Below are 27,748 nucleotides of genomic sequence, written 5' to 3' on the forward strand. Positions count from 1 at the left end.
TTTTTCACAATGGATAAAAGATATGTTCCCACTGTGGCTAACTACAGAGACTGAGAACAAGATGACACTAAGGCTCTTTTCAAATGCCAGGTGAAAAAAAAAATATCAAAATCTCTGAGAACAGACAAACACTATCATCAGTTCACTCACCAGCTATTGAATAAATTCCTACAGTCATCTTTTGCCATGGCCATTCACGAACTTAAGAAGGAGATACACTTCTCACTTCCCCTCTTCTGTCAGTGTGACCAGAGGCCTGGTGCTCTCACTAGGTCCACTAGGATTAAATCAGTTGTATTGCACAAAACCACCATGTTAATAGTTCCCAGTGCAGGATGGGGGTAGTAATCTTTGTATTTCTACTGCATTTAGTTATTTTTATAGTTCTGCACCTTTTTTCCTGCTGAGAGAACTGAATAAAAAAATGACTTTGAAAGACATTATAATCAACGGCTGCTGGCTGCAATTACATTGTGTACTTGATGTCTTCATAAAGTACCTCTAGTTTAAGCCCACAAATCTTTCAGTTTGAATTCTCTCTTGGCTGTGTTCTGTTTTTTTTTTTTTTATTTCAGTGGTGTATTTGCAGGAATGATTGCTAGAGTATATGGGTTTATATAACAAAGATATAAAAAAGTTATCAGAAGATTAAAATTTCATCATCTATCTTTACACTGGAAAAGTGACATTTTGTTCCATTTATGACTGATATTTACAAAGGCAAGCCTTGTGGACAATAAAAAAAAAAGCATTTGGGTTTCACTGCTGTAAAAGCTTATTCTCACTTGAGAAAATTATTAGATTAAGACTTTCAGATTTAAATGGTCATAAGAGAGACATAATTGTAAAGTAAGCTAAAACTTAACAACGGCGTTTTAAGTCCAAGTCAATTATGTCCAAGTCTGCAGTGTTACAGCTTCTGAGCACATGAAACTTAGCTATTACAAAAAATACCCAGCAAGAAATTCTTTGCTATATATGAAAATGTATTAATATGATTTATTAAAATATATTAATCTGACACTGAAAAGAAGTGAATATGATAAATTTGGAAGCTTCTATTTTCTGAAGTTAGCTGGAATACTTTTTTAATTTGTGCAACTAATGTCACTGTAACCTTTCCCCCTCCATGGTAAGAAAGTAATTTTTTTGCAGATTCTCCTGAAAGACTTAATAATTTACTTGCAGTCTTGCCTCCAGGCTAGCAGAATCACATTCTTCACACTAGATAGTATGGCCCCAAGGACACCCTAGAGTCCTGGCTTCTCTGACTCATTCAGATTCTCCTAGGGACTTGGACATTGCTCCTTTGTCTTGGTTTTGCAGTAAGGTAAAATGCAAGCAACAGATCACCAGATCCATGCCTAGAATGCCTCATTCCATACCCCAGACTCTCATATCTGGCACATTAAATGCAGAAGTCACTATTTAGCCATTTTTCTCCTCCCCCATTAATGTTTTCCTCACCTTTGGTTCCTCAGGCTTTGACAGTAAGTTGTCGATGTCTTCCCCTGTTGCAGACATGACAGATTTAACACTTGCACGTGATGTTTGAGCCAGGGGAGAGTCCTTCCAGCAAGACTACATGAGTAAATAGAGTTCCTCTTGCTGCAGGGTCTTGCTGGGGCACTAGGAAGTGACTCTCCTGCATAGGGAAGCTGTGAATCCAGATCCTGCAGTCCAGGTACTGTCACTGCCAGTTGGCTCCGTAGAATTGTTTGGGATTTAAGCAGGCTCAGTTTTCCTGACAGACTTAAATGGTTGGGTAAGCATCTAGGAAATGAGGTCAGAATATTGTTAATGTGTTCTCACATCATCTACAAAATTAAATATAAATTAGGGTAGAAACCTCATTTTCTTCCAAAGATACTGCTGGTAAGCACTTAATATGATGATGAAGCCAGAGACTAGTTTGTATCTTTCTAGCAACAGCTCTAAATTAGACCTGATTTGGGGGCAGTAAAGGTACATGTACATAGTGTAATCTGCTAGAAAGAGAGAGGAGGATCCACTCTCTATCTTTGTGCTTCTTTCTCTAAGAACTTAATGAAACTCCATAAAGATGGAGGCAATTTATTGTGTCCCAGAAATAAAGAAACAAATAAATAAACATGCCACAAGCCCTAAAACGTTTCCCATGCTCAGATTCCTACATGCTATGCCAAAGCAAATATTAACTTTGACCTCCTCATTCAGTTTCTGTGCGAGAATAGCAGTACATTAGGAGCTCTTCAAAGCACTGTTGATGTTCCAGTGTATTAATGGACCTTAATCCAAATCTGCAAAGCTTTGTATGCAGCACTGGAACAATGAAACTGTACCTTGATAACCAGAGAATAAAGGATCTGCTAAACTGTCACTTCTGTTTGAATAAAAGTTGTATCAGAAGCTTTAGAGAAGCCGATGGTTGCTAGCCTATTTAGAAGCTATTTAAAATCTAATGATCAGCAGCCCATAACATCCAGGATGTATAAATTCATACAGAAATACAATTGAATGCATGGGTTCAGAAAAGAAATTATCCTAAAGTCCAGACTCTATAATATGCTTTATAAAGCATATTCCTTTGAGAGTCTGCTGATGGAGTGAGTACTATGGGGCTGAACAGAAAAGAATGAGGAAAAGCTGTTTTCCCTCTCCCTGCTGATGCCTCTCATGGGAAGGCTCTTTGCTAGTCTAGTTTATTTAACAACCAGCTGGGAAGGCCGTTACAACCCAGAGTGCTGAGCAGGAGCAGAGGAGAACCTCTTCAGGGCTCCTCATGTCAGGAATCTGTACCTGATGCCTGTCATTGTGCCAGAAGAGCATCTCCAGGGCAGAGCTCCCTGATTCATAGGAGTAACTCCAATGGATGCATTTCCCTTTTGATTTATAGTTGAAATACTTGGATATTGCTCTGAAAGGATGTAAATTTTGCACTGAGTTCTCACATTAAGACATTACATTAATGAAGTATTGGAGAGGGTGAATAGAAAGGCTGACTATGACTACTATCACCTGGGGGAAATAATTTTGAAATAGATATTTATAGTGATTAAGCAATTGTCTGAGGTTTAAATCTTTCAAAGAAGCATGAACATAAACTTCAGATCTGCAGCTTGTCACACTGAAGAAAGTTCTGTGGCTGCAAGTGACATTGCTTTTATCTTAACAATGACCATAGCTAAAGTGAGACTGGGATTTTTTTAAGCTTGGATGTGCACATTCCTTCTTTTCTTGTAAAAAGCCTAGATTTGCTATATATTTGAGCTGGCAGAGCTAAGCTAGTTGTCTGAGGCTGTTGTACACTAAAATTGTTTTTCATTCTTGACATTTGATTACACAGCAAGTTCCCCAGCCACCTGACCAGCTGGTGGTTGAGAGAAATGCCACGTTTAAAGTGCCTCTTTTTACCTGTCTTTTTACAATGTGAAGAAAACAAATTTTAGCCCCCCATCCCTGGGTCACATCAATTATATTTGCACATCTGCACTTAAAGAAAATAAAATGTCCCCGGTAAATGTCTTGTTTTCAAAATAAAGAGAGATTGCAGAAGAAAAACTATTCCATTGCAGAGACTTCTCTGGTGCATGAGACACTGGGACTGGAGCACAAAATGGCATTTAGGAGCCACAAGAGCTCACTCTACTAAAGGCTCAGCTCAGAGTGACGTGCTCTGTCCTTTTTTATTCACGCTACTGAATCCCTCACTATGACCCATAAAAGAGCAATCAGCACCAATAGGGCAGAGGCACCCTGCATTCAGCTGGTACTTACCCCAGTTGCACGCTTAAGCCAGGGTCTGTAAAGGTGTGTCTCTCTTGCCACTCACAGGGTAGCTGCTGGGGCTTGGCTGCTGTGCTGCATCGTGAAGGCTGTGCAGTCAAGAAGGACATTACGGGATCATGCCCTTATTTCAGCATTTTGGACACATCTCTGTGGGGAAGAGTAAAAGGCTGTATTTCACAGCTATGATATCATTCTTGTAAGCTATAATTCAGCATGAGCCACTATAAAACCTTTCCCATGACATCAGAGCTGTGATATATAGCTGACTTCAAGTGCAGAAAATTCCCCCACAGGAATAATTGTTTCCTGGCAATTGGTGTTTGAAGGACTGATCCTTTAAAAGGCTGGCACAAATCCCATCTAGGTAATGCTGCTCCAAGCAATGCTTCTCAGGAAATGTTATGTGCAGGAGTGGAGATATGGAGCCCCACCACAGGATCTGGCCATGGAGGTGGTGCGATGAGGAGCCTGCCAGGTGATGATTTTCACTCCCTTATGCCTCAAAATTCCATACAGACCTCACCAATAGCAAATTAGTAGGTTTGCTCATGTGCTGTACTCTCTACCTCAGACTCTGCATCCCCAGTAAGGGAAGACATGTGTACAGCCAGAACCACTGTCTAATCCATCTTTCCACATCTGTCCTCCAAACACAGATCATCCTTATGATACATGCATCTTGATACATGGCACTTCACCAGGTCTGTCCAGGGACAGATCTGTCCATGGAACAGTACCTAACTCACCTGGGAAGGTCCCAAACTCCCCCCAGAGCAAAATGGCAAGAAAATGGAAGTAAAAAATGTCGTGTGAGACACAACTTCCTCTTCCATACCACATGAAGAAAGATGTCCATTTGAATACAGTCCAATGAGAGCCAGAGTAAAAATTGATGTTCGCAGAGCCATGAATGACAGGACCCTACATGGGTCAGAAGGAGGAGAAAAGAGACTGTAGATAGGGAGAGGGTTAAAGCCACCTCAGCTCTCCCTATCCTGGTGCCTGAATCTGCTGCCTGTATCCTGCTCTAGCAACCTGCACACTACTTTGCCACTGCTCCATCAGTTGCTCTGGAAGCATTTGTTGAACACATTGTAAAGTTTAGTCATGCCAGCTTTTCCTGATCCTCCTCTGGGAAGGTCTTGTGAAGACAGCTCTGTTCTTGCTGTGCTCTCTGTGTGTATGTGTGAATACAGCCAGGGGTCTGTGTCTCTCTCACAACCTCTCAAAGCTGTGTGTGGACACAGCTCCCATGACCTCCCATGCAGGACAGAGTTGTGTTTCCCTGGCTAATAAGAAAGCTAACTACAACCCTTCCCTCTTCTTCAGAAGAAAGTACACTGTGTCAGAATTAATTGTTCTGTTTACATTCTTCCTCTTAATTCTAAAAATCTCACTCCTCACACAGAAGTTACCTATTAACAGGGGCTTTTACCTTTTGAAACAGTAAAATAATATGAACAGTTTGAACAGTCCTGTTCCATTACCTACTGTTCATATAAAAGCTAAGTGGTATTTCTTTATAGAAAATGATTTACTAACAGGAACTCTAAGAGACTTGAGGTTATTTCATACAATTTATTACCAAGAACAACGACAGCCAGAAGAGTTGCTAACCCAAGGCATTTGCAGGTACTGTAGCTGCTTTAGCATAGCTCAAAGGCTAAATTCTGCCTAATGTACACCTTTAAATGGACAAACACATATTATAGGAGAAAAAATGGTCTTTGGTGTAGAATATGATCCAAGTAGTGTGTCATGAAAAGCAATGAAGCAAACAAAAATTTTCTCTTCAATTTTGTATAGTCAGATTGTCATTCCACAGTCTTTATTTACAAATACTGAGAGGTGCTGTATTGAATTTTGAGCTGGTTCAGAATGATTTATTGGGTTTTGATCAGAATACTGGAAAAAAAAATAAAACCTTTTTTTCAAAGAGCATCATTGAGAAAGCAAATGAAAATTAATCAAATTATCCTTCTCTGAGGTTATAGATCTGTATGAACTAAAAAATTAATGAGGTGTTTACAACAAAAATACATATTGTGGAATGTTTCTGTCAACTAATTCTGATTTCTGCACATTATAAAATGTTCCAAAGCTGTTCATGAGGCAGTTCATTTTTTATGACTGGTTACCTGAGACACATAGTATATTTCCTTCCTTTTGAATAGAAGCTTTCAGCTTTTTTTAAAAAAGGAAGAGCTGTCCACAGTACTCTGGGATACTGTATCTGTAGCTTTTGGCAAGTTGAAAATTATGCAGTATTAAAAGATAGAGAAAATTTTATAATTATTTTGTAGATGCACCAATATTTAGTATTAATAATAGTAGGAAGCAGTAGCTAGTAAAAACCCAGAGGTAGCAATGAACTGTCTGTGGTTTGTTTTCTTACTTTTAGAAGTTAGTAGTGAAAGCATTTACATATATAACTATATGTTTAAAGATTCAAAACTCTGGCAGTAGATAATGAGAAAACCAAAGTGTCCACTTCATTTCCTATGCAGTAACAAATAGGTCTATTATGTGTGAGATATTGACAAATATACACATTTATTACACTAACCTGTTAAGTCGGGCCTTTCTAAATGGAGTCAAATGCAAAACTCCTTAAATGTGAGGGAAAAATCCTGGAGTTAAGTCCAGTCTCTTCAGTCCATAACTATAGCAACAGAATGCCTCCTAGGAAGACAGCATGCAGTTTTTCTAGCACTTCTTTAATGTAATGTGGTAACCTCATCAAGACCCCCAATCAGAAAATAATCAGCCACATCCCAGAGTTCAGGCAATAAAAAGAGCTTGCCTTTATCGATGGAGGGAAGCAAATGGGGTTAAAAGACACCCACACACTCCCTAAAAAACATCATGACTCCTTCCCTATGCTCAAAAAAGATTCACTCAGACCATTTGAAGGACTATTTGCAACATTTTGAATCAGAAACAGCCCAAGTTTTCAACAGTCATTATTATCATCTACTTTGTTGACTTAGTTGCTGCAGTGATAAGTACCTTTGGAAATGCTAAAAATCTTGTTCTTTTTCCTTTCAGAGATCCTTTGAGACTGCAAAGACTATTTAAAGAAGGAAGACGGCATGTGATTGGATTTAGTTCTGTAAAGTAGGTTAATTTGAGGACAAGACAAAAAAATCATTATTTAGACCATCTTGTGTTGCCGTGATGAGAACTTACCATTGCTTCTGGCTGCTGTTTTGGGCTGGTCAGCCCCACCAAAGTTTCTTAACTCCATTATCCAAAAGGACTAGTGGCTTTCCAGAAAAGGAGAAGGTTTTGGTGTTGTCTGGAAACAGCAGGCAAGATCTCCATCGTTCCAAAAGGAGCTGGATGTGGAATCAGTTCTTTTTGTTGGAGGAATACACAGGAACTGACTACCAATATGTTGGCAAGGTGAGTTTCTTTTGTATGCATCTGTGTTCTGATTTTAGAAGCACTGGAAAGCCAGCAGTAGCAAGTAGGGAAGAACACTGCCTGCTACAACTTTTAGTTCATGTTCTTGTGTGCCCAGCTTCTGCTGAGGAGTAATTCAGTGAAAAGGTAGCGCGCTTCATCTTCAGATTGTAATCAACAAGTCTTCTTTTAACCAGGAAGTCCCATGGCAAATCATGGGCAATTCTATTAAAGATTTTGCATTTTATTTTGTGGCTGGAAATAATGCAGCATAATTACAGGCCAGATTTTTAGCTTTATACTGGGATATGTGTTTTCCCTCACGCTCACTAATTTTGCTGCAGTCAAACTATATAAACCAGGAGACGTTTAGATCTAAGTTAGGATTCACAGTACCTACATTTTTGGTGACGATTCTCTCTACTCAACAAAAGGTAATTGTTTCCCTTTTTATTACCCACTCCACACAACAATGCTGCACCCGTTTTCTGATGAGGTTTTGCAGTGCCACTGTATGACATGACCTTCACACCACCAGCCATGCTACTACAAAGCATGGTTGAAGCACACTGTGTATATATACTAAGAAGAAATAGGCGGCTGAATATTTCTAATCTCAAAGCATGCTGTCAGCTGGGAAAGGGTAAAAAAAAAATAAAAAATTAAGAAGAAATGTCACAGCTTAACTCTGAGAAGGTCCACCTCCCTGAGCAGCTGACCCCCATGTAGGTAACAAGCTTTATGTGAGCTGTAGAGCTAATGCACCTGTGTTAAGAGCCTAAAGAGAGTCTATCCTGCCCAAGGTGCCACAGTCTTTAGGAGTATGTCTTTCAAAATGCAGAAATTATGCTACTGATAATGACATTCAAAGCAGAAACAATACAACTTGGTTTTGCAAACTAAAATGGGGTTGTAGCTGATCTAGTTTGATCTCTCAAGCCTCTTAGCAAAGGCTGCAGATCACAGTGGTTTGACATTTTATCTCCCTTTGCAAGTCTCTAAGCATTCCCATGAGAGATGGTTGCTGCTTTTCTTGCCTGCCAGTCAGCTGTCAGTCAAAGCTGGATGCGACACTCCTTTCCTGCTAAATGTCTTCAAGGCATGATTCAAATGAAGAGCTACTCAGCTGGTGTAATACTCATAGAACTCCAGCCAGGATAATCAGCATTCATGAAAGGTACCATTGAGCCCAACCTACAGGAAAAGGCCAAAGGCAGAGAGTCCTCAGAGAGAAGTAGAGAAGGAAGATAAGAGGGTAAGAAAAGATACCAAAACAGTAAGAGGAAAGATCTAGAAAGACAGAGATGGAAGGAATGGAAGCTTTACAAAGATGAATCAAGATGGAAAGGAGGAGGAAATGACATTAAATGGGGTAGAAGATAAGAGTTGGGAGAAAGCTTACCTAAAGAGAGCAAAAACAAAAACAGAAAATGAGACAGTGAAGGAAAAAACTAACAGATATGAAACATGGAGTCAAGGGATGAAAAAAAGGCAACAAATTGAAAGACAGCAGTCTTCCACACACTCTCCTGTTTTACAGTCTGCTGAGGTTGGTCAGGGTAGTGGGGATCTTTTTGTTCAAAGAGAAAGAATATGGTCCTGAGGTGATCCTACAGTCTCTCACTGTCATTGTGAATTTTGACATTAAACCTGATCAGCCCCTCATTCTTCCCACTGCAGAATTAAAGTACAAGCTATTGACTTCAGAGGGACGGATGGGTAAGTGAATATTTCTGCAGGATAAATTTTTTGAGAGACAGTTAAAAAATGGTCTTGTTTGACTAGAAAACCAAGACAGTTTCAACAGGACTCAGAGAGAGAAAAAAATGTACATTATTTTAAAAAGTTTTTCTTCCACCTATTTGTAGTTTATTACACTTTCTGTTGTACAGCATAGAAACAACGCGCAATGTATAAATGTCATTGATTTTGTGTTCCTAAGCCATTCACAGGTGGCCTTTCACACATCTTTCAAATGCCAGGACTGCTCACACTCTTTTAACTGAACAATTAGCCAAGAGGCATGGAAGAGCAGCCTTTTATTATTAAAGTTGAAGATTGGTGTGAGGGGAAATGATAGAAACATCTAAATGTCTCCAAATGGAGGTAACTAGGCAATTTAACTGAGCAATTAAACTTGATTGATGTGGGCAAATGAGGATTATGAAGATTTTTATGAAGCATATTTTTTTTCTCAGAGGACTAAATGTTAACCTTAAATACGGTCTTAAAAATGGTAGGAATATAAGGAAAAAAATGTGAACAGCAAAATCTTTTAAAACAATAGCAATATATGTATATAAAAGGAAATTGTGCTTATGCTTACTGTATAAACAGACAGACATGAATCTTCTGGGGCTTTTGTGTTTGGTGGTTAAAGCTGGTGGGCATTCACATCATAACAATAAAAAAAGTTTTTATATAAGCTACAAAAAAAAATCTTTTACTCATGCTGGTTTCACTTTTGCCTCTTCATTTTTTTTAACATCTGTTTAGTCCAAACATCTACATCAAAATTTGAGATGTAAGAAGTCTGTTGTGAAAGATTCTGAAAAACAACATTATTTGTATGAGCTGCCCAAATTACAGTTGTAAAATCCTGTAACTGTTTAAACTACAAAAAACACACTTTCATCATAGTAGTTTTAGAGAGTAGGGAAAGAACAGCGAAAGGGGATGCATTCAGATTTGAGATAATAAAAGAGAAAGGTAGTCTCTCTGAAGACAAAACTCAAGGTAGTACTGAAGACAACGCTGTAGCATCATCTGAGTCACAGACCAGAGCATTGTTGTTGTCTATAACCCTGTGCACTCTATTCATTGAACCCAGAGCTTTCCATCCTCTAGGAGTTAATTGTCCAAGCACATATGAAACCTTTTTTTGGTAGCTGTGGGTGCTGTCAGCTATTAAAAAGTGTTCCCAAGTTCTGTATGCTGCAGACTTCATTGTCAGCCCAAACATGCAGCTGTATCTCACTGGGCAAGGATGTGCAGCTGCCAACAAGACGCTCTCAGTGTTATAAATACAAGTTGATGTTTGCTGTTGTGCTGACACCAGATCGATTGCTTTATTACCCCTCCTTGTATTCCTGGATTTCATTCCTGTATATTTGTGAAATGAAGTCTTTTTAAAAAGAGAAGAAATTCACGCCTCTAGTCACTCTAGTCTCAAACCTAATAATAAGGAACTTGAAGAAAAGTTCTAGAGTGGAATTATTCATTGCACTTCTGAATAACTTGTGAACTATAGCTATGCATTGAAGTGTGACTGATGGGCACAGTGACATTTTAACCTGAAGATATCTTTTCTTCTGGTTCAGAAATTATAGCACTTGGCAGGGACTCAATCCAAAAATAAAATAAAAGAATTACATGAGCATCAAAGTAGAGAAGTGTCTAGCACTATTACCTAGCCAAAATTTGCAACATCTGAGTTGGGTTTTAAAAGATACCTAGTTCTACATGCAGCTGCTTAGAACAGTTTGAAAGGGCTGAGGTGAATGCAGCTTTAAATCACACGTAAACAATTAAGTAGTGTATAGTGGTATATGTATATTAAAATATACACTGGGTTTCCTAGAGATATTATTATATTCTAGGGGTAAAAAAAATTAAAAATTTAAAATTAAAAAAAAAAAAATCTGCCCTGTTCCAAGACTATACTCACAAGTATAGTTACTATTTGTATGCACTTGACAGCTTTGACATGGCAGTCCCACTGGCAACATAAAATCCACGTACTGGCATCCATCACTGAGTTTAGAGCACAAACCTAGAATCGTTGTTACATAGAGGGATAGGATTCCACTTTCTTTAAGGCTAAAGAAAGATCTGAACAAGTCTTAAATCTTACTCATTAACCCAGAGACAGCTTCTGGCAGCCTGAAATGGAAAGGATCAACTTGCTTTCTTGGTAAAAACGGGCACAACTGTGGAATCGTTTTGCAATGCTCTGGCTGGCTGGTACTAAAAGGAAACTTCCAGACATACTTTTCATTTTTGCTGTGTCTTATTGATGTTCATATAGTTCAAGCAGTATGCTCGCCTGGAAGCTATCTGGTGTTACTACCTGTACAAGCCATCATAAACAATCAGCCTCTGCTGACAACTCCATTTTTCAAGGAAGATAAAGTCAAACTGCTGCTGGTATGTGGCTTGGCAAAGCAAAAAGAATACTGTGTTACTGTAGGCAAACCCAGAATCTTTTTGTTTGGTGTTGAAAGACCCTCTTGGAAAGATGAATTCCCCTCTCTCAAGGAATGATTTAAGGTACTGTTGACCCTGCTTTTGAGGAGGGGATGAACTAAATTTTATCACAGTATAGTTTCAGCAGTGTTTTTCTTTCTTTTGTCTGATCTTACTTCTGGCTACAGCTATTCTGAAGGCAAGCACAGCAGTGTATTTCAGCAGAAGCAAATGAAACAAAAGGCAGAATCTTTCCAAGCTATTGCAAGTGGAGGGACTAAGCAACATATTGAGGCAAAATTATCTGGCTGTGAGCACACACAAGGGGCTATTTAAGCAAAGGAAATTACTGTCATGTAATACAGTCCATGCCTTTTCAGCATTTTAGGAAGTAATGGGTAACATTACTCCAATGGTTAAAAGGTATCATATCTTAATTGGATGGCATGATAGCTAGCAAGAGAAATCTTCACTTTCTCTCAGATTCTAGTGTCCTAGTGTTCTGTGCTTACCTTTAAAGTTTTTGTTCCCCAAAAAAGCAAGGTTTGAAAAGTCAAACTAAAATTACTCCCCCATCTGACCTTTTAACCTCCTTTATGCAGCTTTATTGGCTTGCTTTATTGACACTTGCTCAGTATTTCTTTTCCTTGCCTTGTAACTTGCCCCATGATACATGTTTGATGCCTTCAGTTTCCTGTTCCAAGCACAGTGACTATTTGTTGTTTTTGCGATGCCTAAAGTTAAAAGTTACCCTTATGACTTCTGTTTATTCATAGAGCATCTCAAAGTAATTTTTCATTCATTTTTGATTATTAGAATAGCCTCTCTCAGGGTCTAGATTTTGCATTCTGCATCCAGAACTATGTAAAGCTGTAAGCATTACACCTTTTGCATGTGACAAAACTGATGTACAGGGAGGTTAAGTGCCATTCTGCACAGCTAAAATCTGAGATTTCAAAACCGAGATTGGAAAACCAAAAAAAAATCAGAGTTCTTAACCCCTTTCCCCCTACCCCTCCCTCACACTGCCCCCCTCCCCAGTTTATATGATTAGATCACCTGCCTCCCTCTTCAACGGGACGAGTACTTGTCATTCTCTTAAAAAGTAGAACAAATGCTCTGGCACACCTGCGCTTCCATTATTCCTCATCCCTCTGTCATATTTTATGTTCCACCACTTGACTTTCCCAAGTGCCCTTCATTTCTATATTGAATTTCACACACATACACACACTTGTCTTGTATTCCTCTTTGAAAGATTTACTGGTGCTGATAGAAGTTCTCTGTACTGTCAGTCTCTGCAGAATAGACATAACTCCATAATGAGGGACAGTTGAGAGGTTAGAGGCCCAGGACGACAATCCAGAAACAGCTTGCAGGTTTTAAACCATCATACAGGGGCTAAGAAAGGAGATAATGAGCAATGGGTGGGATGGGCAAGGATGCTATTCAGAAAATGAACAGGCAGGAAATACAGCATGGTTAATGTTTACGATCATCATAATTGTGAATCTACTTGGCATCATCCTTGTATCCAAATATATTACACAGTATAAGAGCCTTACAACCATCTGTTTCAAACAAACCACATTTCCTACATTATGGCACATGATGGTACTTACAGTGTAACGATACAGAACCTCCTCCCCTTCTTCCCATTCCACCTACAAAAGCAAGCAAATCCTGGGACCCTCAAGGCAATGTTTCTGTTAATTCTTATTTTTCATTTTTGTGTCCCAAACAAAACAATTTTGTTTTCCACATTCTAATTACCCACTTATATTAGTGCTTACATTTTGGATCATGTCTTTTCACAGATTATCCTGTTCTACTCTTGTTAGCAGTCTGCACACAGTCCTCAATTGTGTGTCCCTAGATTTCCAGCTATATGAAAACAGCTGAACATATTAATCTTCCTCTTTAGGGAGAGGCTACATGTGAAGTTCATGCTTGATTATGGATTATTTAGATCGCTGTTATTTGGAACTGCAATTACTATTTTCTTACTTGTTTGTTTAGCACAGTGGCATTCTCATTAGGAAGCTGCAACATCATGAATATAAATTTTGAAGGCTAGGGACAGCTAAAAAATAAAATCCTTCTTTCAGGCCTAAGACAACTATTGTTATTCCACCATTTGTTGTTTACAGTTGGCTTACCAAGTACAGTAAACCATAAAGCTTAGAGAAATCTCTTTATTAAATTAAATATCTTGTCTGTGCCCCCCCTTTTCTTTTGCTGCCATTTCCCTCACTGGTGAACATCGGTTCACAGTGGGGCAGCAGCAGGTTGAGAGCTGTGGCCAGTCAGTGTAACATTTCAAAACACAAACTGAAAATGTGTTGTGATGTGAATGCCTACTGTTGATCCGTATGCGCTAATGCAGACTGTGGCTTGCTTTCACCATTAATGGGGTGAAAGAAACCTCAGCATGCACTTGCAAGTACTTCAGGATGCAGTGAAGCTTGTAGTTGTCATGAAAGTCTGAGGTGGCAGATGAAGGAAAGGAAAGAATTGCCCTCTAGAAGGAAAAGAGAAGGAAAAAATATCCGTCCTTTCTCTCCTGTCTTCTAATTTCATGAAAAATCCACCCCAAAACAGAAAAACAAAGGGTGTGAAGAAATAAAATACTGAGTGAACTGGGAGTTAAAATCTTACATTAAAGGACAAGGAGGAAAAATTAGCAAATGTTTATGTTAGAATTATAATTCCCACTGTTTTCTCGACAGTTGTTTATTTTGGAGTTGACTCATTTGATGAAGATTGCAGTCCTTCTACCACCAGCTTGCTTATGCCATGAGGTACAGGGCAGGGCTTCAGGAGAGCTCATCTGAAATGGCCTCTCTTTATAAGAATATTGTCCCTCTGGCATCGTTTCATACTTTGTCTCTTTGTGAAACATCAAGTCATGTTTCACATTAGATGTCTGCTGGAAAAAAGGACATTTTAATGTGTTGCACAGTCTCACATAATGATCATTTAGTCACCTTTAGCACATTGGTCATCTCTGCCCATTCTATACCTTCATGTTGGAAGGCAACATCAAGTTCAGCCAAGTCATTTGTATAACTTTTGTGTTTAGCATCATGCTGTCATTAGTGGAAGGTCACGTTCTCCCCAAAAGACGGAACCAAAAAAACATATGTGTACCTTTATCTCTTTGACATCTTTCCTTGTACCTAACAGCCCTTGTAATAAAGCTGATCAGGGCACTGGCAGAGGATTTAAAGGGCATGTAAACCGCGGTGTCAGAGCATTTATTCATAGTTCCTTTCCACTTTGTGTAGTTTTACACATTTCAGGTCAGTTGCTTAAGGTACAGTTAATGCAGCTTACAACAGCTAAAATTACTCACAGAATGGGAATAACATAACCCACATCTTGGGAATATCAACTGCCAAGGGGGTTGCAGGCAAGGAGTTAATGCCTGTGGAAGAAAACTCTTGCATGTACATTTGTGGTATTTGTAAACTCAGGTGAGCTTCACCCTCATGCTACTTGCAGGTAGATCCTTTTAGGATCTACACCATTCACCTTATAAATATCTGTTATTTTACCTACAGAAATATTTTATGAACAATTTCCTTTAGAATTTTTAGACTGATAGTATCACAGCAATTATATGTGCTTCAGAGAGAATTCTTTCCTTTCATGAATACTAGATATTATATAATTAGGAAAGCATAGACACAAGTATTCTCACCAAAAGAATTCCAGGTTCTCCAGTCAAAATTAATATGCATTCCTAAATAGGCTATGCTGGATCTTGAACCTGAATTGGTGTGACTTACCCTATTTTCATAATTTAAGTACTTTCCCCAAAGACTATGGCTTTTCAGACATTATAGAAAGAAACATTTCATCAATGTCACCATCCTTAGATGCATCCAAAATGTGGTTGTTTTTTTTTTTTTTTATGGAACTGAGTATGTCCAATTTACTTAAAAGGCTCCTGATTTATTGGTTGGTGTCTGCTGTGGATAATGCTTCACTCTACCAGAATTTTCTGCCTGACTCAAGGCTCTTTGGGGCCTGTGGGCAAAGTGCCGTTCCATATCGCTGAGCAGTTCTCCTTTATTCATGATGAATGGGTCCAGCATAACACACCCTCTGGTCAACTCATCAATCACCTGGGTGAAGGAGTTGTCTTAGGACATTCTGCAGAAACCTGGGTTGCTTGCACACAGACATATTGCCCTTCCAGCAAACATAAGAATGATTAAAGTCCCCCAAGAGTACTATGACCTGCAATCACAGGGTTTCCTCCATCTGTCTAAAGAAGGCTGCATCTGCTTCATCTCTCTGAGCAGACAGTCTGTGGCAGATACCTAATGTAACATCTTGTCTTGGCTTGTCCTCTTATCCTCAAGATCTCAACTGATTTGCCACCTGCTCCAAAGCAAAGCTCCACCTATTTGTGCTGATTATTTGCTAATTCCTGACCTGGCCTCTGTAAGGATCTACATTCTGCTGCAGCATTCAGGTCATGTGAGCTGTCCCTTCTCAGCCTCACTAATGGCACTTTGAGGAATGCTTGTTTGAAAGAAGAATCTACTCAGTGCCAGACTTGCCTGATGTTTCCCATAAACTTTTTTCTAGTTGAGGAGTTTTCCTCAAAAGGGTCCTGTTGAGAGATAAATGTATGGCCTTTTATATTGTATCTGCTGTCTCACAGACCCTTGATTATCTGATGACACAAAATTCTGTTTAGAAACAAAGTTGGAGAACATGACAGAACGGAAATATTTCTCCTTTTCCCAGCTTCTGACTTGTAGAACTAAGTGACAGAGAAATGAAAACAGATTAAAGACTAAATTAAACTTGTGGATATGAATTAGTGTCCTTTTTGCTAAGTCTTCATTTAAATCTGAATGTGGGTTCTCATTTGTTTTAGTGTTAGTCTGTATCCTCCCTTCTCCATCCCCCTTCTTCCTCTGACACACACACTTTTATGCAGCATATAAAATTCATACACATATTTCAAGGTTTGATTGTCAGCATCAAGTACTCAGAATATCAAAGGGTCACCTTTGTCAGTAAGCAAAGGATGAGCATTTGCTTTCAAGCGCATCCATCAGGGAGTCGTCAGAAGCTGTTACTTGCCAAAGAAGCCTGATGTTTTATTCAACTATATCCCAGTAAAAACATTTCTGGATATTAGGCCAAGGTTTTTATTTTTTTACTTTGTTTTGTTTTGCTGTTCATCTTTCAGATAGATGCTCCCCTACCCCCACAGGAGAATAGAGGTTTTCATGGAATCAGAATCACATGGTGTATGTGCTCATATACCTTAATTAAGGTGCTGTATTTGCTTACTATTTAATTATGAAACATTTTTGAAAATTCATGATTCCAAAGAAGATATTTTGTCTGATTAAATAGGAAATTCCAACCACTGATAAAGAGTAAATGTCCCTTGGTAAATTCCCAGAGAAATCAAAGATAAATAAAGCTGGACATATAATACAGACATTTCACTAAATTTACATATATATTTCACTAACTATACACATCACATAATTTAAAGACTAAGGCACATACACTAAAATTATTATTGAAGTGCATGTTTGCTGAATGTACTCTTTAAAAAAAAGAAATTTCTCCTAATCTCAAGAGAAGAGCTGCTGCCATCTTCTACTATATGAATTCCCTTTTCTAACTGACTAATGCAGTACAGGACAGAAGTCCCATTATAGTCAGTGGAAGGATATCAGGATATTGGAATTAACTTCCTCTGACTTGGAAAGAACCTGTAAAGGAAGTTGGTGCTCTTGAATTGTAGGGACAGTTCTAATTGAAAAATGGGGGTGCTTAGGTATGCGTTCCTTTATGAACTCATTCTATTCCCACTGAGTGTCATTACAAGTCAGGCACTTAATTTTCTTTAACCTCTCATATGACAACACACATATTCCTTTCCAAGGAATTTTATAGATACCTCAAAATGCTACTTTAGCTAATACAGCCAACCTCAGAATGCAGAAACCACTCTGCATACCCATCCAGACCTTTGGTGACAGTAACCGTCAGCTGGGGGATAGTAACAAAAATGTGAGAACAATTAGACTTTCTACCATTGCAGCTGCTTTAAGGATGGGCCATCCACCACACCCTCTAAATACAGCAAGCTGTGGCAAAGCCACAGTGTTGCTATTCTTGATTCCAGTTAAATGATATTTAGTCCTTCCATAAACACAGAACAAATTACACCCAAGATTCTCAAATCATGTTATAATCATTACATACAGAACTGGACATTGTAAACATTTTACTGCAAGGAGAATGTAGAAGCATCAAATAGTGATCTAAAATCAGACAGGATGACTGTGACAAAGGCCATATTAAAACTTGACAGTGTATTTGTGGCTACAAGCCTGCCTTTCCCTTACATATCTTGTGTTTTTGTCAAAGAGATACTCTTAAAGTTGCTTCACTCCTTGTTTGTATGTTTTTTGTATACCAAGAAAATCATCAGTGATATCTCAAACTAAGTGTCCCATTCAGTCTTTAAGACTCAATGCTGGAAGCCAGTGACTGACCATCCAGTTAAGGTGGAAGATTTGCGGTGCTAGCAATGTTTGTCTCCTAAAATGACTTGTACAGCTCTTTCAAGAGTTCAGAGGCTTGAATTTTCATTCCTGATCACTGAATTGTATGCACTAGATAAAATAATTTTTTTAATCTATTCTAATATTCTGCTCAGCTATTCGAGAGAGTTTTCCTAGTACCTGAGGTAGGTTGTGAGAAGTCTGAAGTTGGCTAAGCCATTTGTACTTTTTAGTAAGTTAATGCTGATGTCTCAACTAAAGCAAATCCTCACGTCTACCACGTTCTTTTGCTACCCCACAGTTTGAAAACACTGGCAGGAAGAAACAATTCTTGTTTTTACAAAGAAATCCAGATGTTTAAATAGATGGACCAAAAGCATAAAACAGAGATTTTAAACTGCTTTGGCCTTTCTTGAGAGAAGAACAAGATCTTCACACTTTTGTGAGGGTAATTGTGCAAGTCTGTGTAATGCTCTATTGTTATCATCACTACTGTTTAGCTGAAGAGAGCTCTTTGATCATTCAAAGGCATAATGAAACCCAACTGCTTTAAGTAAAACTGGGAAAATTCAGTATATAACCATGGATTTTTTATATAATTTTTTTTAAGCAAGAGGTCAGTTATTACTCAGAGTCAGAATTGTTTTGAGTTCTTTAGAGTCTTAAAGGAAGACTGCTTCTTTCTAGTATTATACAGTAGTTCAAAGAAAAACAAGAAGTTTGATAAAAGGACATGAAACACAAGGGCCCATATGTATAGAGATCAGACTTGACACCATGGTCTCTTGTTCCTAACAAATTAAAGACCTATTTGTCTTTGTAAAGGCAAACTGTAAATTCCTGCTATAATTTGGCTCACAGATAATAGGAAGAGGAACAAATAAACTGCATTACCACAGAAGTGCTAAGCAGCACTCAGCTCAAGAGAACACGGAGATCTCTTTACCTAGTTTGAAGCTTTGCCAGATATTCATTAAGATCTGATAATCAGTTTCCCCTAGAGAGAAGGGCCATCAGAATAAGGTACCTTGCTAGTTTGCTGTACTGCAGTGCAGGATAAAAGCTCTTGTGCCACTGTCCCTGTTTAATCACAAAGAAGAGCAGAAGCAGCTGGGGAACCCAAGAGGGAGAAGACTTGAGAGGTCCCAGGCAATGTTGAAAGGATTGACATATTCCAGTTGAATTTTTGCAAAGCTCATTAGCTGTGGCTGCATGTTTGCACATCAGGTTAGAAAACCCATTTATGATTTTGAAGGGTGTGTAATAAAGGTGTGAGTCACCAGAATGTGGATGTTTATTCTTAGCTCCATACATTTAAAACAGAACAACAAGTTCCCAACTACGCTTTGGGCAGCCTGTTCCTTATACCAAGGAAAAAACTCAACATCAGCCAAACTGTAGTTCCTGTTTGTCTCAGGCCATGTGGCCTCCCATATGGCCCTCACAGAAAGAGACTTCCAGCCTGCCTGGACCTTCTAGCCTGCCTGAAGGGTGTGTGAGCCTCAGGTTCCAAAGTGAGAGAACTTGTTACATCTTGTGATCTAGCGACAAATTCTTATTCCATTCCCCTTTTTATTTCTTATTATTTTTTACTTTTTTCACTCCAGCACCTTCTATTCTTATTATAGTGACTTTTCTGTGTTCTGTTGGTTTTGAAATCAAATGCCACCATCTTTTATACTCACTTTGCCTTTTGAGTACCTGGTTGATTCTGAATCTTGAAATATGCTTAGTGCTTTTTGATCTGTTCATTTTCTGAATTTGTTTATCTCTACAGAACTGGTTTTAGCCTCTCTTGGTGTCATTCATTTACAGGGAACCGATTGTCACTGCTACTTTTGCAAATGAATAAGAAAGTTCACTGACATTTTGATACTCTCAAGAAACAGAAAGACAGCATCACTGTGATGTTTTTTTTTAAATTCACCTGCAATTCTTAATATCAGGACAATATGTTTCGCAGATGATAGCGCTGTTGCTGAAAGTTTGTAGCTTTTTTCCCTGTTTGCAGTGGGTGCAATTTTAGCTTTTTCATTGTTGTTCTTGAATCTCATGACCGCTTTCTTTTTTGTTTTCTTTTAAAAAGCCAGTATTTAGGCTAAAGGTTACCCTTAGAGAATATTTTTGTTTTTACCCTTTGTATGTTATGTACTGAGGTGATTATCTTATTAAAGCATTTGACTTATGTTTAATAGTTCCAGTATTGAATTCCCATATCCTTTACCATTTTTTCTTCTTATTATTTCAATATTTACTGAGTTTTTCTGCTAATCTGCCTGTTTGAATGCAACCAGGGTTGACACGTTTTTTGTAAACAAGGCAGATATGTTCTTTCTATAAAAACACAGCCTGCTATATATTATTATATTAATAGGATTCCACAGCTGAATGTGCCAGGTTTTGAGATATTCTTGGGTTTGCTGTACTAACTCTGATGGATCAAAAATGTAAGCAAAATCAAAGAGACATAGTATATTTTTCAATAACTCCAAAGAAACCAACACCCTAAAATGCAGGAACCTTCTATAACCTCAGTAATTTTTCAGTGCTCTATTTCATTACTTTTTACAGATTTAATGTTTTCAGACATTAAATGATGATCCTAATAATCCCTTCCAACTCAACATATTCAGTGATTCTATGATTCTTGATTTCAGTCTTACCCTTTATTATGAGAATATGTTACAGTAGAAAAGAGAGCTATTGGAAATGGGAGGAATAGAAACAGGAAAAAAATGCAGTGTTCATGAAATAGGAGTTACTAAGAAAAAAATCTAATAGACAATGCATGGTCATAAAATGGAAGGAGAAGGAGCAGGAGAAGGTGAAGAAAACAGAATGTTTTAGTCTGGAAGAACTAGTTTGATAGAGCAATGAAAATAGTAGATCTTTGTACTCATTTCTAATGCAGATAGGAAAATATTAACATTGTTGTTCCAAGATCTATGTCCACTTGTACAGAAGGAAGGCCAACTGAAATGCAGCAATTACAGAAAACCAGCTAGGAGCATCAGCCCTTCATCTCTGGCCTTTTCTTCACTGGCTCTTTTTGGAATCCACTTGACTTGAAAACAAGATACTGAGGTCGTAAAGAGGTTTTCAGATGAGAGATCAGAAGTGCCTATTTTGCGAGCAAGGATTGTATAGAGGCTAGAGGTCTAGCAAAACAAAAAACGAAACCAAGACCATATGGAATTATTATCTGTAAATGCAGGATGAGGAAGAATGTATGTATGTGGGAGGAGGCTCTTAAAAACGGAAACATAACACTGGTGCAAGAACAGCAGATCCAGTTTGGGACACAAGATCTTTTCTACTCTCCAGAGCAGCTATTTCTTCAAATGGGAACAGTGAACCTGTTGCAGTTTTTTCTTTGCTAGGTATGGTGAGAACCAAGCAAGATAAAACTACATTAATAAACAAAAACACTCAGGAATCAGTCACACTGAACCACATTCAGGTTTACTATATTAACTATGGTATAGGAACTGCACTTACCATACTAAACCAATCACTTACTAAAGTTAACCAATTCAGTTACTCTATAAACTGTGACATCTGTAAGGGCAAGAAAATGATGAAAAATGAAGACTACTGATGGCTTAGGACAGCAGATCTCAGGTTAGTGATGAGATAAAGAAGAGTGTGAATCAACTAAGTATCTATGGTAACAGCTTAAACACAGTCCCTGTGTGAAAGCATTGTTCCTGACATCTGTACATCAGGCATCGTGATGCTGTGATCTGCTAGCACAGGGTCTGCTTGCCTTTCTTTCTGATCTTATCAATTATTTTTTTTTAATCATTTTATTTTCTTTGAAAATGGCAGTGTTTGAATCTTACTTCAAAGCCTGTCTCTCAATTTTTGAGGCTATAGAATATAAATCTTACTATAATCAAATTGCTTCATATAAGAATGGAAAGGAATCATCTCTTCGAGTTAGTGTAAGCACCAAGAAGACTTAGAATCACTGTAGCATCTTTCTCCATTGTCTTCAAAATTAATTTTAAGCATCTAGCCATCCAACCATCAGGTTCAGCAGTCTAGCCTCTATTTCTTCCCACTGGCCTCCTTTAAATAGCTCTGTAGGCCATCAACTTATTAGAATTTAATTTTATAGAGGAATAAAGGTGTCAAAATCATTAATCTCATGTACAGTTTGAAGAACAGTACCTACATCAGGCAAATAAACCTACTTTTGTGCCTTGACTAGCTGGTCAGCTGGCTGTTCCATAGATACACATATAAACCACCAACAACTATGGCCCATGATGGCTCTTCTCCAGGAGGCATGTAAGGAACATGAGAAGTGGCACCATTTTGCAGTTTCTAGAAGATATGAGGACAAAGGCCAGAGCAGGAAGTATCCAGCACCATGCAGTGAGGTGAGTGATATGAGGGAGAGAGGAGGCTTTGGCTTAGGGCTGAGACAGATAGGTTATGTGGTCTATGGAAGGATCCAGAGCTTAACAGGATTGAGACCAAAAAAACATGGTACACACATCCATAGCAAATGTGGCATTTCTGGTGATGCTGGATCTCTTAGTGAACCTTTTGGAATATCTTCTGGAAGAAAAGAAGATCTTTTACATCTTGAAATAAATTATCTGTGTAGGTGTTTGCCCTGATGATACGTGATATATTTTGTGTATATGGAGGTATATGGAACCCATATGTAGTGTTTGGGGGTTATCTTTGGTGTGTTAGAAAGAAGTGTATACTTAAACTTCACCAAAATACATATAAATACTTATTACCTAAAGTGCAAAGCCAGTGATATTTTCCTTTTAACACAGAGTCACCAAGTAGAATAAAAAGTTTGGTGCTGATTATTTGATGATAGTAAAGGAGTTGGTTATTATAGTAATTGAGGGGTTTTGTTGACGCTGTAGAGGTAAGGAGCACTAGGAGAGCCAAGGAAGAGTGCAAGGTTGTTATTACTTTTACTATTACAGTATTAGCAATCTTTTTTCACATGCTTTGTTTTTTCCACTCTGTAACCTCAAGCAATACATGTAGTTGAATTTGTTTGTTACTAGACAGTATTTTGGTGTTTAGATATAGTAAATTCAGAGCGAAATCATATGCTATGAATATTCCCAGGAGTAAAACCATGTTTCTCTTTGTTAGCTAACATCCAGCTGCTTGCTTACTATTTTAATAGTTGGTCTCTATTTCATTAATGTGTTAGGAGACAAAAATGGGACCACACCAACCCCAGAGTATCAAGTTAATCTTAAAAATGCAAACAAATAATAAGATGCAACAGACAGTTTATTTGTGCATAATTGTAGGTTGATGGTTCAGTGTGTACATCCCAAGGTCAATTGACTTTGATCTTTGCAGAGATTCAGTACCTGCTCTGGAATTCAGCAACAAGCGTGTAATATTCACAAAAGGGAAAGGAACTTGGTCTGTAGGGTGAATAGAAAACCATTTTACCTACTGAATTGCCAGGTGTCGTAACCAGCAATATGACATTAGTGGGAGCTAAACTGCAATTTACAGCTGTCTTTCATAACCTAAAGCCACTTCATAAATGAGATTAACTATGCTGTTTAAATCAGTGTTACAGAATGAGGTAGAGGAGGGGTGTTATTTGACTCTGGAGGATAGTCACGGCCTGCAATTTCAATTTTTTGGAATTTAATTACCACAGCTGTAAAAGTACATTTTCAGTACAACCTTGTTACAAATATCCATGCTAGAAAGCCACTTCTCTTTGGTGTATTCCATTTAAACACTCAAAAAAGTTAGTGGTTAGTCTTAACCTATTAATACGTATGGGATCTCACTTCCATTATTCAGTTTTGGTCCTGATGTTTCAGGAATATCAAGGTGAGTTTAACATGCTGTGAGAAGGACCCCGAGTTCACCGCCCAGGCCTGACTGTCCCTCTCCTCATGCCTAAGACTCCAGGTCAGCCACATGGCCCTGGCCCAGAAACACCACAGCAGGGCCAGTCTCCAGCTCCCGACAGCCCTGCCCAGCCATCACCATTCCCAGGAGTTCCCAGTAGCCAGCACTGGGGCTCTCCTGGTCACCTGTGGCTGCCCTGCTCCTCTCTGGGGTGGTGGGACAGGCCATGGCTGCCAGGCCCTGCCATTGCCCACCTGGGGACATGCTGTTCCCTGTGCCACAGCAGTTTATAGCCTTGCTGCAAAAGCACTTGGAAGATGCCCTTAAATTCTTCCCATTTGCTTTGCTGAAGGAATTCCTGTGTGTAGAATGGATCCAATTTAATTCTTAAAATCCCGGTAAAATTTTCCTGGAGTATTACTTTTAAATGAAGCAGTGCTATCGGTTGGAGATGAACACAAATGCTCTCAATATATACAGTCCAGAAATAAATGAAAAAATAAAATGTTTGTGTAAAAATACTTTGAGCAGAGATTCCGCTTCCCTTTTCTTTGGCATTGTGACAAAGACAGTCCATTGCTTCTACTCTGGGAGATTTTGGAAAGCTCTGCCAGAGGCGCTGTGGAGAACGAAGCTACTCTGGATTGTGGCTAATTTTAAGAAAAAAAAAAAACAAAACAAAAAAACAAACGGCTTTCACTTTAAAGTAATTATGTGTATGACAACAAGCAGAATGCCCAATACAAGGAGCTATTTCTGCAGTTCTGAGTGCACTTAAAACACCTCTTCCTTCAGGAGGAATGCAGCCTTCCCCATGTCCAGGCAGTTGTATTTAAATGGTTTGGGCCAGGACATTTGGGAGGAACAGAAGAAAGAGGCTGGAGAGTTTTTATCTGACCGTAAGTCATTAAAAGCAAACCAGATGGTTCACTTTACAGTGGTATTAAAGTGAGTAAAAGTATGCCTAAGACATAGTAAAATCTTTAATTTGTCATTCATCCTCAGCCTTAGCCAGTGATTGATGGGCAATGTCAGGAGTGTCCAGATTAGATTCTGAATGAATCAATTCATTATAATATTAATACAGTGCAATTGCTGATGCATTTACTTTTTATTGCTTAGACTTAGTTCTTCACCATTTTGCTTACCTTTGGGGTATTGCTCAGTTCAGCCACCAACTGAAATGAATGCCAGTAACACTGAGTTCTGACAGAAGTAAAAAATCTGTCCTAAAGTGGAGTACTTAAAAAATTGGCTGTATGAACTTTGTCTTGAGGAATGGTTGTATGATACAGCCCAGATTACATGAAGGCTGTGTCCCAAACATCTTATTCTATCCCATGACCATCTGCCATGGCCCTTTTATTTGATTAACTTTATGAAGAGGATAATTGACACCTTTTTGCGATATAGAAAAGTAAACAGAGTGAAGCTGTAAGATCTTGTATTGGCTAGCAACAGTCCTGCTAAAAGCATCTGCAGTGTAATTTATGCACATACTTCATTACAGCAAACTTTCTTTGCAATGAGGTGTCCGGGTAGTGAAAAATAACTTCAACATAAAAGGAAAATGGGGTTGTTATTACCACTCATTTCATCCTCATAACCTCACACTGGTGTTAAGTTTTATATACAAAACCCATCAACTGTATTTTTAAGTACATCTTACCTCCAGGCCTTTCTCCAGGACTCAATTTGTACCATTTTCTTGTCCTTTAATTTTATTTGCAGATTTATCTCTTAACATGGTAACAGTAGCAATTTCCCTCTTCATCTAGGTCACACAAACAAAATATTACTTCCAAGATAAACTGACACTTAACAAAAAATAAAAAAGAAGATTAACTTTTTCTGGGTAGAATTTTCTACCAAACAAACTGTCAAGGACAGATAAAGTAATCTAAAATAATAATTTATTTTTTTTCAATATTTTCTTCATAAGGCAATGTTGCAAATTTGTCATCTGTGAGAAACTTTTCTAGAGATCTGCTTGACCATTTTTTTTAATATATAAAAACTTTTTTTTTTTTTTTTTCTGAATAGAAGAGAATGAAATTCAAACTATTTTGGTAATGTCATTATTGTCCCAGCAATTAAGCAGGTGGTGTGATACAGGTCTGTCCCACAAAAACCTTTGAGCAAGAGCTATCCTCCTTTACTGAAAACAAATAGATTTCAGTCATACTCTTAGAGACCCTTTTGTGAACCAGGTTGATGAGGCCACACATGATGATATGCTGTACATTCCTTGTTGGTTTGAAGAGCAAGTATTCAGCCAGCCTTAGCTCTCTGTAATATACATAGAGGACATCACCTCCCGCAGGTCAGACTCTCACACTAAATAATCCACATACAGCCTGGGTAGCTGTTAGCACTTAGTTTGTTCTGTCATGTCTTAGGAAAATTGTAAAACTAAAGATACTGAAGTTGGAAAGGATTTTGTCAGAGGGAGCATTTCTCAAAAGAGAGAGGTTTAGATGGTGGTCTAAAGATTGAACCGTGGATGAGGATCCCCTCATTCTTAGTGTTGATGACACCGAGATGTACTTTGTCTCAGTATCCAGAGTCATTGCTGGTCTTACACAGGTGGGTTAATTTTGGAGGAGAAGTGGAAATTTAATAAACAATTGACAGGAAAAAAAATCATGCAAGTTTCCATTTTTTAGTTCTTTAAGTAGTCTAGGCTAGTTACAGAATATTATGGAAAACTATTCCCAGTGGTTCCAAAACCTTTTCTGTCTTGACCTTTTTTTTTTTGCTATTTTGTTCGCTGAAACCAAGTTTAATTAAAATGATGATAAAAATGAACTTGGGAGTTCAGCCTTTACCAAGTCTCAAAAGAGCACTATTCCGTGACTCATACAAATTAATGATAGTCTGTTACTGAGGGCTGTTTTTGTCCCATTCTGATACAGACAAAGTTAAACAGGTTTTCAAGGCAAACAGAAGTTGAATTTTTGATGTGAAACAATCATAAAAATACACGGTTTTAAAATAAAATCATTTTCATGCCTTTTCTGTTGCAGGTTGCCTTTGAGGAAAGTTCTGTTCAAATAACCTATTGAAATTACTTCCTGCAGTAGACTTCTAGTCTGACTTCTTAACAAGCTGGTCTGATAGATGTTTTTTAGAGTCTGAAGTTATGTCTAGTAAATAATATAATTCCTCTAGGTCCCCTGGTTAAGGAAATTGGCCAACTGAATAGGACTCAAGAGACCTAAATTCTATTCCAAATTTCAAGGTTAGCCTTCTGGGAAACTTTGTTATCCAAAAAATAAAGCAAATTATATTGACTGGTTTTGTGAAGGGATGTGAAATCTGTTTATGAAAAATTCTGCACAGAACCTACTATAATATTGCTATTCTTATTATCAAGAGAAAGAGCTCCGTGCAAAATTGCACAGAATGCCCATTTTCTCCCTGAAGAAGAAAACTAAGAAGAGTGCTTCAGCATGTCTGCTAATGATTAACCATGTCACAGTTAAAAATATTTTGTATTATTGGACAGTCTTAGAATGCGTGGTGATAGAGAGTTTTGCCCTCAAAGGCAGACTTTTTGCACAGAACATGCTTTCTCTAGGGATCACTGGCATATGCACACACAGTGGAGCACTGTGCCACCAAGTGTGTTGTCTGTGGATTTCTGATTTGAGCAGAAAGTTGGAGGAAACCCAAAACATAGACCATATGGTCATGCTGGAGGCTGTCCTTCCAGCATGGTAGGGGCATAGCCAAGCACAGCTGGAATATATGCCAAGATTCTTTAAATCTACAAATCTTACTGTCCTCTGCATTCTATCCAGCAATGCTAAGTGCTTTGCAAAACACTCAGCCAGGGGTTTTTTCCCTAACTCTTTTCAAGAAAAGATAAGCAAAGAGCTGGCTGAGAAAATCCAGTTCTCCTGATTCATAAACATGTTTTGTCTATGAAAGAAACAATTTACAGTAATCTGCTACCTAACAGATTTTTTTTCCCCATTAAC

At 38.3% G+C, this 27,748-nt stretch overlaps 1 protein-coding gene and 1 long non-coding RNA gene across 3 annotated transcripts in view; one reads left to right on the forward strand and one right to left on the reverse strand.

Annotated features, from left to right (window-relative positions):
- LOC111923875 (cadherin-6) overlaps nt 1-27,748 on the forward strand; it is a 103,174-nt gene that overhangs the window by 44,922 nt on the left and 30,504 nt on the right. For both annotated transcript variants that reach the window (XM_086898958.1, XM_086898950.1), the window contains one exon: nt 6,817-7,173. In XM_086898958.1, the coding sequence (XP_086755084.1) occupies nt 6,946-7,173 (228 nt within the window). In that variant the 5' untranslated portion in view covers nt 6,817-6,945. The remainder of the gene's footprint in view (nt 1-6,816; nt 7,174-27,748) is intronic.
- On the reverse strand, nt 980-7,885 carry LOC147655660 (uncharacterized). Its single transcript, XR_015289642.1, has 4 exons — nt 6,958-7,885; nt 6,335-6,450; nt 3,757-3,915; nt 980-1,773 (listed from the first exon to the last, which is right to left on the reverse strand). It is a non-coding gene; the product is annotated as an uncharacterized LOC147655660 (long non-coding RNA).

Source organism: Cyanistes caeruleus, chromosome 1, assembly GCF_971803275.1.
Source record: "Cyanistes caeruleus chromosome 1, bCyaCae1.hap1.1, whole genome shotgun sequence".
In the NCBI taxonomy this organism is placed as follows: Eukaryota; Metazoa; Chordata; class Aves; order Passeriformes; family Paridae; genus Cyanistes; species Cyanistes caeruleus.